Here is an 18,389-nt window from a genome sequence, read left to right on the forward strand (position 1 = left end):
TTTAGTTTGCTGGTGCTCTGCATATGTAGACTGGAAATGTTCAAACTGCAACTGTAGGTTCCCTACCATATAAACAAGGGTTTTGATGTGGTCCGTCAGTGCAGCAAATTGATCAGCAGTTACATACTGAGGGGTCTGCACCCTGTAGCAGTGAAGTCTTCACAGATGTCTCCATCATCAGCCCAAGAAATGTGTCTTGCTCTGTTCTTTATTTCAGTTTCACATCCCACAGAAGCTCTGAAGTTATGTTCATGAGCTTCTACACACTTTTGAGCCTCTGCAAGGGAGCATGGATCTTGGTTCATAACTTCATAAGCCACTTTTTGATTTCTTGGGCCTTTAATGAAGGAATCAGTTGCCATTTGGTCTTGCAGCTGGAGATCCACTCCTGGGTATGCAAGTGTGATGAGGCATCACACCTCTTCTGCAAATTCAGGTGACGCCTCCCTACCTTGTCGAAGTTCTCCCAACTTTCTCCTTATTGTGGTGGTGGTGGTGGTGGGGGGGATCCCTTTTTCCATAACGCTAAGTGAGCTGCTCCAATAAGAGAACATAATCTTCCCTTGTAAGTTCTGTCAGTGAGCAGACATATCATATTACAGTTCCTCTTAAGCGTTCATGCAGCCTGCCTGGCCTGGCGCCCAAATGGCAACAAGAAAGAGTCCCAGTTATCATTTCCATCAAATATGGCCAGTTTAGGTCTATGCACTTCCGGCAGAGTGTACTGACGGTGGTAGGAAAACAAGTAGTGGATTTCATGCTCAGAGTCTCTGGTGTTTCTCCGTCTACTGTCAGGTTCAGGAATGGTGCTCCTCCTGGTAGGGCCAGAGTTTCGAGTCCGCTGATTGATGACATCCACTTGAGCTGCAAAGGGGCCACAAACACAACCTCTTGGTCTTACTGGTATCTCCCAAGAGACCGAAGGCATCGCTGTGCAAAGTCTTGACACTCTGCCAGCTAGCTAACTCTTCTGTGTGGATTTTGCTGCGCAGTAGTACGCATGTCCATAATTACACATGGGCACACTTTGCACATTTTTTTAACATACCGTATGCCATTGATACAGATCTTAGATACAATAGTGGCAAAATGAAGAGGAGCTCATGTGTGGGGACCCTAAACTGTTGTGGGCCCCAATGCAGCCGCATTACCTGCATATATGGTCGTTTCACCTCTGGCTCCTGATGCGAAAAAAAAAGCTATCACCACATCCAAATCAGTATGTTGTTTTCTTCTCAGTAGGCCCAATTCATGGCAATGTCTCTTCAAAATCTGGATGCTTATGATAGATAATATGGTGACTCCGAGCTAAAATCACGACTATTTCCTTATTGCTAAATCTGATTGCAAAGTATAACTCTATTAGGTCTGCAGGCATAATACACGGTAAGGTGTCTGTGGTGTGATGAAATTCTGAGTTTTTACACGGAATATTACCCCCCTGCCCCAGCTCCATACTTTTTTGTTTTACCTACAATGGCCCTAATACGCCGTTGTAATGTCTGTCTGTCTGTCTGTCTGTATGTATGTATGTGCATGCATGCATGTATGTATATGTGTGTGTGTGTGTATGTATGTATGTATGTATGTATGTATGTATGTATGTATGTATGTATGTATGTATGTATGTATGTATGTATGTTATTGTAAACACATCCAACACACACACACACACTCACACACGCACGCACGCAAGCGCACTACCTGTTGCACTATCCAGACAGAAGAACAGAGAAGCCGTATTAAGAGTTGAGTTTTAGCTGTTTCTAAAGAACCTGACCCACCTCCCCCCAAAAAAAGAAGAAAGAAAAATAAAATAAAAGATTTGGCGTACCATTTGCTGAGACCTGTGACGTTCACGCAGTTTCAGCGAAATATGAAACCGTCAATGGGTTGGGCTTAAAAATCGTGCTTGCCTGACTTTGGCTCCTGTGTGTGCGGGCCAAGCCAAGCCAAGCCAAGCCCAGCCCAGCTCAGCCCTGCATTCCCCCAAACAGGTCTGTCGTTGACTCAGCCGCATTACACAGTCGGGTGGGGCGTTTTGCTCTATAAGTCGACCGAAGAAGACAAAGGTGTCACTGCGCGCACACCTTCATTACGGCGGGCGGCTTCGACACGACGCACCGACTCTAGCGGACCTGGTGCGCCCTCACGTTTCCTTATTCACACCCCCGTCGCTGCCGACACCGACAGACCCGTCATGTTTCGCTGTGGGATCGCCTACCCCAGGTGCAGGTGGATCGTGCCCCTGCTTTTGCTCTTCGCCATTATTTTCGATATCATCGCAATCGCGGCCACTTCGGGCTGGGTGGAGGATGAAGACGCCAAGTCGCACTACGCCAGCATGTGGGAGCAGTGCCGGGGCAGGAATAACAACTGGGGCTGCAAGTCGCTCATGGAGTTCCGTAAGTATTCGACGAATAGCGCCTGCCTCGAGTGTTGGCCAACACACAAGGGGACATAGTTGTAGCTGGACATGCGCCCTGTGCGTCCGAATGTAATGTGTACGCGTCATTGGACCGGGGGATACGCTTACCTTTGACCTTACGGTCTACGGTCACGTACCCTCCGCCTACATAGGAGAAGGTAGACGAGAGTCAGACGCACCTCGTTTGGACCTTAACCTGAAACCCGCAACCGGGACTCTCGTCCTACGCTGGGGGGGACGGGACGTAAAATCGCCTCAGATTTTCCCCTTTCGCAACACCGTGCTCGTTTCCGGCCATGTCGTCGTGCTCTAATCTCTTCTCTCTCCCCGTCAAACTTTCACTTTGTTTTATTCCCTGCTGGCCTATTTCGCAACCCTCCGCTGTATTTGAGTCCCCCCCCCCTTCCTCCTCCTCCTCCTCTCTCGATTAAACACGTCCTGTAAAATGGAGACGTGACGAAGGCTGAAACTATTCCTGGGCGCCGCTAGTGACTACCGGGGCTGTTGTTACCGAACCGCTCCAAGCTTTTACGTTGGCAAAAACACATTCAGCAGATCATTCCTGTCAAACATTTGCCTCGGGGGGGGGGGGGATAAATAAATAAAATATTGGGGTCCGTTGGGTGCAGACAGTCAACAAGTCTAAAAAGTTTCCCGAGCCAAATAATCTTTTTGTCCGTTTTATTTTCTCAGTGTAATCCCTACCTTTCCCTGGGTATCAGAAGCAGATTTCAAGATGGCCGGCCATCTTGTAGGCATTTTGACACTGACAGGTCTATTAATAGGTAGACTGTTAGTTGAGGGCCACCTCTTGTATGGAGGTCCTGCTCTGGAAGTACACACACACACACACACACACACACACACACACACACACACACACACACACACACACACACACACACACACACACACACTACGCATGGGAAAATACTGAGCAAAATAGTCTCTCTCTCTCTCTCTCTCTCTCTCTCTCTCTCTCTCTCTCTCTCTCTCTCTCTCTCTCTCTCTCTCTCTCTCTCTCACACATTGTTTCCCTGAACACACACCCCCTTTCCCTGCACCTGTAATGACTTTCCCAGACATTCGCCATTATGTTATTCCACTCCCACAGTTACCAACAAACACTGCATTGTGGCCGTTATCAAGAACTAGTGATGGCGGCGTGCCTAGCAAGTACAAAATAGCTTCAGCAAAAGCGATACTGCTGTGCTCCCCTTGTGCTTTGCTTGGCCTGCAGCACATACTTAAAAAAAATTGTGGGCGATGAGAAACGTGCACTGTTAAGGAAGGTATCCGCGGATGGGTAATTATGTTAATCCTGAGCCACCTTATTTTTTCTCCTCTTGCAAAACTTTTTGTTGACGTCATTCACCAACCGGTTTGCACATCATCCCTACTGAGAGCAAGTTAGTCATCGTAACAGCGTTGAGGAATACTCATTTATCAATGGCTAATGTGCCTTTATGATAAGAGGACATTTCCATACCAGTTAATGGCATACATATTATTGACCTGTCCCTTATTCATAGTAACAAGTGTTACAATATAAGTGTCTGAATTGATCTCGTGACACCTAATTGAGGGAAGTAAAGTGTTCAGATGCAGCACAGGCTAGTGTTGTGTCTTCAAATATAGTGCAGTCGTATTTGTCGTCTTGGACAATAGATGAAAATAAGTTTGCCTTGCAAACCTCGGCACATTAATAGTGTGTAACCTAGCTTAGTGCACTTGCCATTTCAAAGAAAGTAATACGGTACAGAGTACACATTTACATGACCGCGAGGGCAATTCATATTTGATGTTTGCTTACTTTTAATCGTTCACCATGACCTTACATTGCTTAGATGGATGCTTGAAGTCCATGTGTAGTAGAATAAAGATAGTCTTATAAAGTGTCTTCTCCAGGTGCACAAATAAGGGGATATTGTTAATTGTTGGCTGTATAGGAGACTCACTGAGTGTAGCAAGTCTGCACACAGTAATTGGAGAAATGGCCTTGGTGGATGAGAGCTGGAAGACATGAGATAAGGAAGGGAAGAACAGACAACTGCCCTATAAGAGAGACTGTACTGTATTGATCTGTGCGCATTCAGGCACCTGGGCTTGGATGCGTCTGTTCATGAACATATATTAAAATCGTGGGACAATACTGTTAAGAGATTTAAGTGGAATTAAATAATTGCCACAACAACGACATTTGTACTAAAGTAGAACTAGGGCTGTGCGATATGACGATATATATTGTGTGATGATAGAGAACATGTCTATCGTTTCATATTAAGCTCTATCGTTTATTTCGTTGTGTCGCAAATCACACTCTTTACGGCAATATTTTTCATCATTTGGACGACCCTTTCCACTCTTCGCAAAGCACGAATGCAGGCAGGAAATTTGCATGAAGGCAATACAAACGAACATGAGGGACAGTGAACGTAACGCAGAACGGGGTAATCCCGAACAGAAGGACTCTGACTAGCCAGGACAAAACAAGGAGCTTGTACCTAAAAGAGGGGCTACTTCTATCTTATGGACGTGGTCTGGGTATGAAAAGTCTGAAAAACCGTGTTTTGCAAAATATTCCGCATGTCGGTCCCCACAGCAGACTCGAACACCACTAGCCTCTTTCACCACCTACACAAGAATCATGTCACACAGTACGGAGAGAGTCTACCGATGAGAGCCGCAAAAGCACAGACGAGCGCACAAAACAAACCCCAGACTCAGACATTGCAAGAGGCTTTTGTCCGCGGCACACCATATGTCAAAGAAACACGAAGATGGAAGGAGATAACGACCACCGTTGCAATTTAAACTACAAAGACGTTGCCCCAATTTACACTGTCGAGGAATTGGGGTTTTGTGAGTTGGTGCGAACACTCGACCCAAGGTACACAATGCCAAGCCGAAAACACTTCACTCGTGGTCATTTTATATAAACTATATATTCATTGAATTTACAGAAAATGTGCTATACCGTGATATGTATCGTTATTGTGATATGAATGACATATATCGTGATATGTGTCGTTATCGTGATATGAATGACATATATCGTGATATGTGTCGTTATCGTGATACGAATGACATATATCGTGATATGTGTCGTTATCGTGATATGAATGACATATATCGTGATATGTGTCGTTATCGTGATATGAATGACATATCGTGATATGTATCATTTCTCATGATAGGAATGACCTATATCATGATATGTATCGTTATCGTGATATGAATGACCTATATTGTGATATAATGATAGGAATGACCTATATCGTGATACGTACCATTATCGTGATATGAATGATCTATATCGTGATATGAGATTTTGGTCATATCTCACAGCCCTAAGTAGAATTTATGATGATAATCTTTCATTGTCATAGTATAGGTGCCAGTGCTTTTCGAATGAAGTCGAAATAAATAAACTGTAACATCACTGCTTTGGTATTGTTGCACGTATGACGTCTCTCCACGTATGTTTCGGCTCGCCACCTCGTAACAAAGGTCTAGAATGAGCAATTTATGAAGGTCAACCAAACACGGTGAACCACAAAATTGGATGTCGTTTATTTCCATTGAGTTATGCTTTGCCTCTAATTTGCAGTGTGAGGAACTCTGGGCCCTCACCACATCCTTCGTTGCCGAACTGCTGTCTTCCTGGCCGTGAATCCCATGCAATTTATTCGTTTGTTTACACAACTAAAATGGTTTCACAAAGGAAAAACAGAGTGAACACAAGCTGCATTCCCATCAACACAAACCCTCATAGGTCAGGGTCGTGAATTATTTTTGCCCTGTGGTCACGATTACAGACATAACAGGATGGACGATTAAAACATTATCAAGTAAATACCATATGTTTATATGAGTGTTATGTTTATCTCCAAGTGGAGGCATGTTCATGAGTTTGTCTGTGAGTGTATGCAGATGTGGGCTCATAGAGTTCATAATGTATTACTATTGACATGCCACTTAATTAAGTTATAATTAAGGTATGGTCAATAGAAAAGCATGTGTGTATGTGTGCTCTAGCGAGATGAAGTTGTAAGTGTAAGAGAGTATATTCTCACGTCCTAAGTGGTTGTGATCAGTAGAGGGAAAACATGGTAAACAGCTGGAAGGCATTAACTGAGAGTGACAAGAACAGGCAGTTTGTGCGTTTGCAGTCTTAAACACACACATACACGCACACAAAGCACACAACCACCCCGTCTCACCCCACCCCAAATAGCAAGACATGCTATTACTTTCCTTTGGAAGCATTTTGAGAAAAAAAAATTGCACACTGACAATGTGAGAACAAATACACAAATATAATAGGTACATAATAATAATGAAAATAATAACGAACACAAATGAAATTAGAGGATAAAAGATAACCCCAAAGAAAAGACAGCTAACTTTTTCTTCGATCTATCACCCACAAATCCACATATCTCTCTTCTCTTCTCTCTGCAAATCTGTCTCACCCTTACGCTATCTCAAAACTGGCCCCATGCCTTTTGCGTTGTGTAATGCATTAACTTGTTTTCATTAAGATTTATTGATTTGGGTAATGGCTGTACAAGTTGAATCAAAAAAGAGGCTAGCCTTAATTTGCATTTTGAACGATGTCATTGCTAACCAGCTGAACAAGTTGAGTTTATATGTTGTGTGTGTGTGTGTGTGTGTGTGTGTGTGTGTGTGTGTGTGTGTGTGTGTGTGTGTGTGTGTGTGTGAGTGAGATTGTTTGACTCACTTAGCATCCACCCTGTGCCCCGGCCTCAGGCGCTTGTTCTATCATGCTCTCACTTGCAATGCAATGCACACTCACAGATATGAATTATTTAGGGTGTAGGCCAAGCTCCCTGTGTAGAAAGCAGTGTTACATAAAATGCAGCAGTACATTTTGTATAACAATGCATCCTTCACTTGTAGCGAGCTCGGCAAAGCTAAAATCTGTCAACTTGCAATAGAACAAAAAAAACATGTATATGCCCACTTTACTATTTATATAATATGTGTTAGGCATTCCTGACTTTGAAAAAGCCGTGGTATAATGCAAGAACATCTGAATTCAAGAGTTTTCACAGAGGTTTTATATATGTGGTAGAGAAAACCCACTCACAAGTTGTCGCGGCTAAAGAAACCATTCAAAAGTGGTTGAAGTCCTCCTTTCCTTTTTTCTAATTATGCATGTCTTTAATTTATACCTCCATTACAACTAACACTTCAAGCAGAAGTAAAGTTTTTTTCCTTTTTTAAAATTTTTTTTCATTTCCTTTTGTTAAATTATCTGTAAACCATATAGGTACAGCTGGGGTGAAAAAAGCAGGCAAACTTGTGAATTTGGTTGTATAAGTTGTTGAAACTGAAATAAAAACTAAGTTAAAAAAGTGGTTGAAGTTAAGGAAATGTGAAGTTGATAGTAACGGTATTGAGTTGTCATCTCATGGAAGTAAAAGCTTTTGACTTAAAAAGCTTTCAAGTTGAAGTTGAACCTTGCTCTGCCAAAGGGCAGTGATTTATTTAACTATCAGTTGCTATAGATTAGCTTGATTGAAGAAAAAAAACCCTCTCCTGTCATGTCTTGAGTGCCACACCTGAAATTATAGGTACTTAATCTGAACAATCCAAGAAGGTCTTAACGTTTAAGTCCACACGTGATGAATGTGCTTTGGAAATGAAATGATACATTGACGCCAGCAGCTTCTTTGAAATGTTGGTTCCATTTAACTGTGGGTGTGACTTCAAAGAAGGTTGAATCAGTTCATCTGGATACAACTTTTATAGACGGATACATTTTATCACTCAATCAAGTGACATCTTCAGTTGAAACTGAAGAAACTGAAACTTCACTCTGAACTTTTATTTTTTTTACCTGGATTATTGAGCATGCATCACGACATGTGGGTGTAACAGCGATAAACAAAGGGCGAGACAGAGAACTCATAATAAAGGTGTGGTGGATAATGTGACTAGTGCCACTCCACCCAGCCACAGTCACTATTACTCTTGCGCTTAGCTTAATCTTTAAGAATGCGTTGTCACGTGTTTGCCGTGAAAAGGTTGACTGTAAAGTCTCTTGCAGGGCTCATTTAGCTCCAGTTTCGGTAACCGTTTTATCATGCTTATCACAAAAATTGTCAAGATGTTGAAAGAAAATTGTCAAACAAGACAGATTTGTATATACACAGTAGAGACGACAGTTTACACAAGTGTAAAATTATCATTTACAAACATCCATCTATCCATTATTCAAGGCGCTTATCCCAGTCGGGGTCGCGGAATGCTGGAGTCTATCCCAGCAGTCATTGGGCTTTTATTGGGCTTTATTTATTTATTTTAATTGGACATTTTTTTATTGGGCTTTTTTTTTTAAGTTGTTGGGCTATTATCTTTTACAAACAGTATTCATGATATATGTCATGCTTAGCCGTTTCCTCATTTAATATTGTAATGCAGTGACCAGTTTCTCCTTTAAATATTTCTGCGCATGGGTTTTTATTTCCACAAGCACTGCCTTTATTTAATGATGTTATTGCTTGTTTTTGTATTGATTATGTGTCCCGTGTGTGTGTGTGTGTGTGTGTGTGTGTGTGTGTGTGTGTGTGTGTGTGTGTGTGTGTGTGTGTGTGTAACTGCAGCTTGGGCCCAGGCAGTCGCTGCTCTGATGATCATTGGCCTCATCATCCTCATCATCGCCTTCATCATTTCCTGCGTGGCTCTGTGTTGCACATTTAATGTCAGCCTTCTGCCACTTATAGGAGGACTGCTGTTTCTTGTCGGTAAGATGCAAACACGCCACAAACACATTGTCATCGTCAGTGATGGCTTATTGGCAGTCTGTTGTGGATCGTGAAGTGGCTGAAGAGGTCGTTCCGTAATCAGCACATATTCGCTGCTGTTTATCATTAACCAGTCATACACTTGTGCACAGGCACCAGTATGTTTGCCAGAAATGTCAAAAGCTTGTGACAGCTCTTGAGAAATAGAAAGAAAAGCAGCCAGAAAATAATTTTTAGGAATTTAGTGCAGTATACAGCATCCACAATTATTTAGCGGCACTGTTGCAGCTATGTATGTTATGATATATAAGGAAAGTGGAGGCTCTAGATAGCCGAGTGTTTATTTCCTAGATGGTTAAAAGATGTAAGATGCTCAAAATTCATCACTTTGTTTAATATTTCCTAATTCCTATGTAACGTATCATGCAAAGTTCATCCAAGAAATATACCAATTTGTCATTGCACTTGACCAAGCAATACATGAAAATACATGTACAAGTTATTTCACATTTCCACACTGTGATACTCTGAGAACGACTGTGTATCTCTTGAGTAGTGGGTGAAATGCTGTAAGGAAGTGCAAGCTACTCGGAGAGGGACTAAGATGGGAAAGAGAGAGGAAGCTATTATTGTGTGCAAATTGTGAGAGCAGTCAAGAAGAGTGGAGGAAGTGCGTGCAGTCAAGAAGAGCGGAGGAAGTGCGTGTGTGTGTTTGGGCAGTGGGGGGCACGAACTCTTTTTGCTTAAAAATGAAGAAGGAATCTGCAGTCAGCTGTGGAATAAAGATGGTAAGAGGGAACGGGTTTAAGAGGAAGTAAGAGAGGGGGACAAACTTGTCGGGTAGACGAGACTGTGAGTAAGGAGAATAGAAAGGGAGTTTGTTATTTCTTGGAGAGGACGAGAAGGGGAGGGTCCGGGTGGGGTCATGGGATGACATTAATACGGGAACCAAGTCTGCCTGTCTGACTGACTCACCCCGCTGAAGGTGAGATCACTTTGACAGGACAGTCAGAACAAACACACACACACACACACACACACACACAAACGCGCGCGCACACACACTCACACACATGCACAGACACCACATGTAAACAGACACAAACAATATCTATGTAGTCGTATTCTTTTTGATTCATTTCTATTCATTAAATGCAACCCTTTCAGGATTATTCTGTTTTTTTTGCAACCTTATTTTTGTAGTTTTTGCCATTGTGCGTATCAGTTACAATATCATTTTGCTCGCCGGCTTCGTTGTGGAGATATTGGATACGGATCCACTGCTGGCTGCTGCTTTACAACTGAACACAAGCATCAGTCACGTTGCAACAAGTCCAGTTTTACCCAGTGATCTAAACCACAAATTTGGAAGTGAAAACACAAGTGGAAATTAAAAGTTATTTCCTGAAATGTCCACTAGTATCACATATATCTAGTACCAGTATCACATCACATATACTGAGCTTCCTGATTCCACTGGCAGGAATGAGCAGACCATGCTTACCGTAGTGAACAATTAACCATCGATGAATTACCCGACCAGCACGATTTACAAGCCATAGATAATGGCTTGTAATCCTATCTTCTAACTTAGAAGATAGGACTTTTTTTTAAATTTTATTGTAGTTGAAAGAACAGGTTTAAGGTTCGTGTTTGGTCGCCCCGTTATAAAGCTGTGTCCAGCTGTGGTCCAGAATCTCTAAAATGAAGCCGGTGCGTAAAATCATATCACAACCGATACACTCAATGACAACAACTATAAAAATAAGGGCATCCGGATGGTGTAGCGGTCTATTCTGTTGCCTACCAACACGGGGATCGCCAGTTCGAATCCCCGTGTTACCTCCAGGTTGGTCGGGCATCCCTACAGACACAATTGGCCGTGTACGAGTGGGAAGCTGGATGTGGGTATGTGTCCTGGTCGCTGCACTAGCGCCTCCTCTGGTCGGTCGGGGGGACTGGGAGGAATAGCATGATCCTCCCACGTGCTGCGTCCCTCTGGCGAAACTCCTCACTGTCAGGTGAAAAGAAACGGCTGGTGACTCCACATGTATCGGAGGAGGCATGTGGTAGTCTGCGGCCCTCCCCGGATCGGTAGAGGGGTCGGAGCAGCAACTGGAATGGCTCGGAAGAGTGGGGTAATTGGCCGGATACAATTGGGGAGAAAAAGGGGAAAAGGAAAGAAAAAAAAGAAAAGAAAATAAGGCCCAGGTTGTAAATCAAAATGAATTTTCCTCTCAGACTCATTGCACGGCTGTTACACCATGTCAGAACATGTCATTTACTTATTCAAAAGAGATGAGACAGCTCATCAATCCCTTTTTTCTTGAACGCGCCTGTGCTTCTATGGTTGTGTCTGATAATATAATCATATTTGGCGGTTTGATATGTTTTTTGAAATGTTGAAAGTAAAATTTCAGGGCATCCGGGTAGCGTAGCGGTCTATTCTGTTGCCTACCAACACGGTAGGCTTGGTCGGGCGTCCCTGCAGACACAATTGGCCGTGTCTGCGGGAGGGAAGCTGGATGTGGGGGGGGGGGGGGATTAACGTGATCCTCCCACGCGCTACGTCCCCCTGGTGAAACTCCTCACTGTCAGGTGAAAAGAAGCGGCTGGTGACTCCACATGTATCGGAGGAGGCATGTGGTAGTCTGCAGCCCTCCCCGGATCGGCAGAGGGGGTTGAGCAGCGACCGGGATGGCTTGAAAGAATGGGGTAATTGGCTAGGTACAATTGGGGAGAAAAAAAGGGGGGGGGGGGAGTAAATTTCCAAATTTACCAAAAGCCTTACTCAGCACAGTCCCTACCAAGTACTGTATGCTAATTAGTGAAAACATGGCGGTACAATGAACTCAAGACAAGATTGACAAATGATGTTGATGTTGGTATTATCCTGCAAACACTAGTCAACTATTGTCAAGGGTTTCTTTGAAGAGGTCAAAGGTTGGATAACTAAGTGAAGGGACACGCCTTTAAAGTGGAAATAAGGCGTGTCCCTTCATGCCACTGACAGCCGGGTGAATCATTTACTTAGAAGAAGAGTTTATGCAGCACATCTCTGGTTATCTAGAAATGCGTAGTTGTCCAACTCTCCCTACCAGTTTAATGTGACGTGCAGCGGGTGATCTAATCGTCTTTTGGATGATTTCTGACTCACCTGAATCTCGCAGATGGTGACATGTAGATACAACTGTCCCACTCGTGTGAAAGTATTCCCCGCGCCCTTGCATTGGCACTACCGTTGGCCATCCTTCCATCCTAGTTTATGCCTAGGTGTATGTGCTTGTTATTCTGCCCCGTTGTTTTAACAAAATGTCTCATAATCTGCACTATCCATATGAAGTATTTTGTTCTAGCCACTATCCTGCATAATATTCAAAAGTGTTGCTTAACTATCGTGGCAGAAATGATGTCGTCGCCTGTGGTAGATGTCAGCTTTTTCATTGGGTTGGCGTGTTATTTGGAAAACTAATTAGCGATGCAGTGAAACAACAGCTGAGCACAAACGACTCGACTGTTGTGCCGTCTGTCTTTTTCTGTCTGTTATGCGTTCTGACTGTTGCTTGTCTCACGTCTGTGTCATATTCCTGAGGTGGCCTCCATCTCAGCTCTGACCTCTGACACAAGCTATTTCTGTCTAACGCTGTGTGTGTGTGTGTGTGGCACTCGTCATTGTTTCTGCGACTCAGATAACCAAGGCGTAGTGCTGACTGATTATCTGACATTTCTGTTAATTTCTGGTGTTTAAAAAAACTAATTCAGGCATCCAGGTAGCGTAGTTGTCTATTCCGTTGCCTACGAACACAGCGATCGCCGGTTCGAATCCCCATGTTACCTCCGGCTTGGTCGGGCGCCCCTACAGACACAATTGGCCGTGTCTGTGGATGGGAAGCCGGATGTGGATACGTGTCCTGGTCGCTGCACTAGCGTCTCCTCTGGTCGGTCGGGGGCTGGTGACTCCACATGTATCAGAGGAGGCGTGTGATAGTCTGCAGCCCTCCCCGGATCGACAGAGGGGGTGGAGCAGCGACTGGGAAGGCGTGGAAGAATGGGGTAATTGGCTGGATACAATTGGTGAGAAAAGGGGGGGGGTTAAAAAAAAAGAATTCAGATCAGCTCAATTAGAAACACTGAAATTAGGTTGATTTTTGATTTTTTTGTTTTTTTGGGGGGGGGGGTTAGCTCAGTGCTTAGAAATTGACACGCATTGTGTACTATTGACAGTGGAGGGAGCCTGCCATGGATTGTAGTGTCAAAAGCCAACACAGTTCAACACAATTCAACACCGTTCAGCATCACAATAATATTAACCATACTATATCTTTGGGCACACCAGCATTTTCCAGTTTCCGCAGAGGGTTAACAGAAGTGGAGAGACTGCAGGAGGTAGCAGATGTGTTATTGCTGAGGGCCAGTGGGAGAGAAGTAGTCGAGTCAAGCCTATTTGTGTAGCCCAAAATCACAAGGTGGTCCCGAAGAGCTTTACAATCAGTACGATATACAACAATATATACGACCCTAGACCCGAATGAGGAAAACACTGCAAGAAAAACCCTGTCAGGAATAGAAAATATGGGAGAAACCTCAGGAAGAGCAACAGAGGAGGGATCCCTCTTCCAGGACAGACAGACATGCAATAGGTGTCACAAAATACACTTTAAGTAGCAGAATTATAATGTAACATCCTTGATTACACACAGAGCGAGGGCATGTAGAATACATACAATTAATGCTTAGAATTTAGCAAATTTAAATGTGCTGGGTAACAAAATTGTAAAGAGAAGAGTGCAAGGCAAATTTAGTGAATCGGTGTCCATCCAAGACGATGATAGGAAGCCCACAGATGCAGTGAAGAGCCAGCGGGACCCCGCGCCACAAACCCAGCTCTGCTCAGTCACAATAGGTTTTGTTTACATTGATAAGGATTGTCATTATTGGCTAAAACTGATGGTATCTTGACAGTATTTGGAACTTTTAAATGTCATTTTAAGTTAAAGATGATATTTTATTCAAAGCATTTTCACTGGTCATAGTCAAAAGTAAATAAATAAAACGAAATCGACCTTTATTTCCAACTCCAAAACAGAAATGAAACCGAACCAGGGGCATCCGGGTAGCATAGTGGTCTATTCCGTTGCCTACCAACACGGGGATCGCGGGTTCAAATGTTCCTGTGTTACCTCCAGCTTGGTCGGGCATCCCTACAGACACAATTGGCCGCGTCTGCGGATGGGAAGCCAGATGTGGGTATGTGTCCTGGTCGCTACACTAGCGCCTCCTCTGGTCGGTTGAGGTGCCTGTTCAGGGGGGAGGGGGAACTGGGGGGAATAGCGTGATCCTCCCATGCGCTACGTCCCCCTGATGAAACTCCTCACTGTCAGGTGAAAAGAAGCGGCTGGCGACTCCACATGTGTCGGAGGAGGCATGTGGTAGTCTGCAACCCTCCCCGGATCGGCAGAGGGGGTGGAGCAGCGACCGGGATGGCTCGGAAGAGTGTGGTAATTGGCCAAGTATAATTGTGGAGAAAAAGGGGGCGGGGCAAAAGAAGAAGAAGAAATGAAACCAAAATTAAACAAGACTAATCAGGCAGCACTACCAATGGGTGAACTTGGTTTTGAGACTGTTATTCGGCTGTACGCGGACGTGTCTCACCTTTTCCCCCTCCTTCTCCTTCTCTATCTAGTGATTCTGCAGTTCATTGCTCTGATCATCTACCCGGTCAAGTTCAACACGCAGATCGTCGAGGGCCACTATGACTACACGTGGGCCTACGGCTTCGGCTGGGGTGCCACCATCCTCGCCATCGGCTGTGCCATCCTCTTCTGCTGCCTGCCACGCTATGAGGATGAGCTGACAGGCCTGGCCAAGACCAAATACATCTATACTTCTGGCTAAAGACTGAAGCTACCCATCTAGTCAGTTACTTTTCCACCTTTTCTTCAACATGGATCTGTGCCGTGCCGACCACTGAGCATTCCCAATTACATTGTCCCCATTCCGCTTTATCCCCAGCAGCTGTGATAGAAATGTGCCCAGGCCTGAACAGCACAACCTGGCTCGGTTCAGATGAAGTGGAGAAATCCACCACTTTCAACCATTGGCGTTTGAGGAAACAAATTGAATAAGTCTAATTGGACTTGGAGTGTGATTGGGCATTGTTGGGGTCTAACTACTTTTTTTAGGATCTCTATTTTTGATCAAGTCAGCCACATAAATCACAGTTGTTTGCTATAGTAATTTGTCACATCCTGGGAATAGAGCATATTCCTCATTTTACCCGTACTTTTAACCTTTAATAGCTGTCAATGCAATATCACCCAAGTGCACTTAATATGAGAGAAATTGAGTAAGGCACAGCCTCGAGGTGGTTTGTGTCAGACGCTGTTTTAGACCTTGGTTAGCTCTGGTGTGAATTGCTCGCCCACTTGTCCAGTGGCTTTTGCACAAGATGCAAGTTGTGGAAATAATTGTGCTGTGTGTATTTTTTTTTAATTTACTTTGTCTTGTGTGTGAAAAAATGTCCCCCCCCCCCAATCCTGTCATGTACACTAACTGGATGTAGTGTTGCGTAGGTTGCTGTGTATGAGGGAACGAGCAAAGAGGGGCATAGATTCAGAAACCGATTGTGTTTCATGCAGAATCTCAAAAGGCAATGTAAATGTACTTAAGTAGTCTCATTTTGTGTGTCTGTCACCTTTTTTTAGACATTTAAAAAAAAAAATCCGCTGTTCCAAAAATAATGTTTTCTCTCTTTACTAGTGGAGGGTAAGACTATGGGTGCTTGCTGTCTTGTCTCTACATCTGTGTCGAAGACTCGTAATGGTATTTACTAGTAGTAATATGGCAAGTAGAAGAAGACCACGTTTGTATAGGGTGTCTGAAACACTTAGTGCATTCCTTACATAGGTTATTAAAAGCTCAACACTTGGTTTATTGACCACCTTTGCTTTAATTTACACTAGACAGATTGGCCTACTGGTCAACATCGTACTTCATAGGTCTCCTCAGATCTGGTCTAAAAATGTTCCCGGTCTTGTCGCCGAATAGGCTGACCGTCGTCCATTGACCCTCATTTCACTAAACATTTTCCCATTCATGCCTGCTGGTTGGAAGATAACAAAAATAGATTGTATTGTTTTGCTAACTTCATACGAATGAGGACGGTCCCTGTTTAGAAAGAAGTTTGTTTTCGTCCCCTCAGGGTCAATGGACCACGGTTTGGGAATCGGCGAGCCTAAACAATTGACTCAAACTGGCAAAATTAGTCAGTCGAGGAAATATACCAAAATTTCGTCACGACCGTAGACAGTCCAAAGCATACCCTCGGCGCCTGCCTTTTAAATGACGTCATGTGACTACGTTCTGGTTTAAAGGGAATGATAAAATGTTGGAAATGCATAAAAACACTTGTTTAAAATGCTGGAGGGTTTTACACTTTATATTTTCTACTTCGTACCTAATTGGTGTCAAAGAGACGGATGGGGAGGGAGGTGGCAGTCTTTCATTTGAATACTGCAAAAATGGGTTTGACAAGTTTCATCGACTCCAAGTGAGTATAAAAGAAATTGGTTTCCGCTCAATTACAATATTCCACACACACACACACACACACACAAAAAGAGATTTGTTAGATAGAAGTGCCTTAACTTCATCATGCATTATGATCTTGATAAAATATAGATTTCCCTATCAAAGTACTAAAATTCAGTTTAAGTGATGTAATGTTAAGCGAGCACATACCAAAGAGAGGTGATGCAGGATTTGTTGTGACTCCATGATTATAATGAAACGAGGATATATATGGGGACCTGGCCGCCGTTCTTCAACAAGCAAATTTTAAGTTTTGAGGCTCTTTACACACTTGGATCTCAGACAAATGTATCTTTTTTCCATCTAGCTTGGAGAGAAAAGAGTTTTTATGCATATTCAACCATGCGTATCTCTGGTGTGAGAATCCATCTGTTGGAGCTGGCTTCGGTTCACCTCTGCCAGATCTGGGGCCTCTTTATATTCAAAACCACAACTATGGCGGTTATTTTCTACAAAACCGGATTTAGAAAATCTTTCATCCGCTTCTGGAGATCACTGAACTGGTTTTTTTCTGCTGTAGTTTGAAGGGATTATTATTTTATTTTAATTTTTTTGGGGGGGTTGAGTATTTTTATGCAATAAAGGTCTTGTTTTTGAAAAGGTTGTCTTGTCTGGCTGATTTGTACATGAGAGCGATCGTCTCGTTCGCCTTTCACCGCCCGCGCGCACACGCACACGCGCACACACACGCACAAAAACGTAATCACACGCAGGTGTTGAGGTTTTACTCTGAAAACAAACAGGCGGGGAGCCCCGCCCGGGGAGAGGCCTGCGCGAGACCAGTTCAGCTCCTAGAAAAAGAGCGCGACAGACACGAGGAAAGGGAAAGAATAACGACACAGTATTGTGGGAGCATGAATGACAGAAGTAAAAGAGGCGGGGGGGAGATCAACGTCCGTCCAACAAGGTAACAACAACAGAGAAACTGAAAAGGAAAAAACGGATATGGGATATTTGAATAGGGAGCAAAACAAGTTGAGAGGCCATGTGGAAAAGAGGGGTTGAGGGAGGTCCGCGGTGGTGTAGCGGTATAAGCATTCGGCTTTGTGTCGATGCAGTTGCCCACTGGGGACTGGGGTTCGCGCCCCGGTCTCGTCAGATCCGACTATGGCCGGACTCGATGAAGCAGCAATCATTGGCAAACGCTGTCTTCGGGAGGGGGGCGGAGTCGGCTTGTGTTCGTCACGTGAATGCGTCTCTGTGTGTGTCGGAAGAAACAGTGGTTCGGCCTGGAGTCGCCTTGTCACGAAAGTGGGGAGGCGGTCTCCTTCGAGACTGCCGGCCGGAGAGATGCAGTTGGCGAATGCATGCAGTACGAGGGTGGGTGTTTGAATTAAAATAGAGATAGAATGGCCACTAAATTGGGAGAAAAAATGGAAAAATCAGAAATAAATTTAAAAAAAAGAGGGGTTGAGGGAAAGAGAGGGAGGGGGACCAGAAGAGTTATTGAAGTACATGTTATTGTACATGTATTGTATTGATCTCGTGGCGAGACACATTGAAGGAAGAGGCGCAGTTTCCCCATTAAGATGCATCTTTATAGCTGGCATATGACCAGCCATGCATTCGCTCATACAGTTTGCTGATTTAATGTTTGA

General features: G+C 43.9%; 2 protein-coding genes across 2 annotated transcripts in view; one reads left to right on the plus strand and one right to left on the minus strand.

Moving 5' to 3' along the window:
• Positions 1-18,389, minus strand: part of cep170aa (centrosomal protein 170Aa) — a 350,414-nt gene that overhangs the window by 216,636 nt on the left and 115,389 nt on the right. The gene's annotated exons all lie outside the window — the stretch shown is intronic.
• On the plus strand, positions 1,982-17,391 carry perp (p53 apoptosis effector related to pmp22). The gene is made up of 3 exons (XM_056291295.1): positions 1,982-2,405; positions 9,061-9,201; positions 14,885-17,391. The coding sequence occupies exons 1-3, from the start codon at positions 2,201-2,203 to the stop codon at positions 15,094-15,096; spliced, it is 558 nt and encodes a 185-aa protein (XP_056147270.1). The 5' UTR covers positions 1,982-2,200; the 3' UTR covers positions 15,097-17,391.

Source organism: Lampris incognitus, chromosome 13 (assembly GCF_029633865.1).
Source record: "Lampris incognitus isolate fLamInc1 chromosome 13, fLamInc1.hap2, whole genome shotgun sequence".
NCBI lineage: Eukaryota > Metazoa > Chordata > Actinopteri > Lampriformes > Lampridae > Lampris > Lampris incognitus.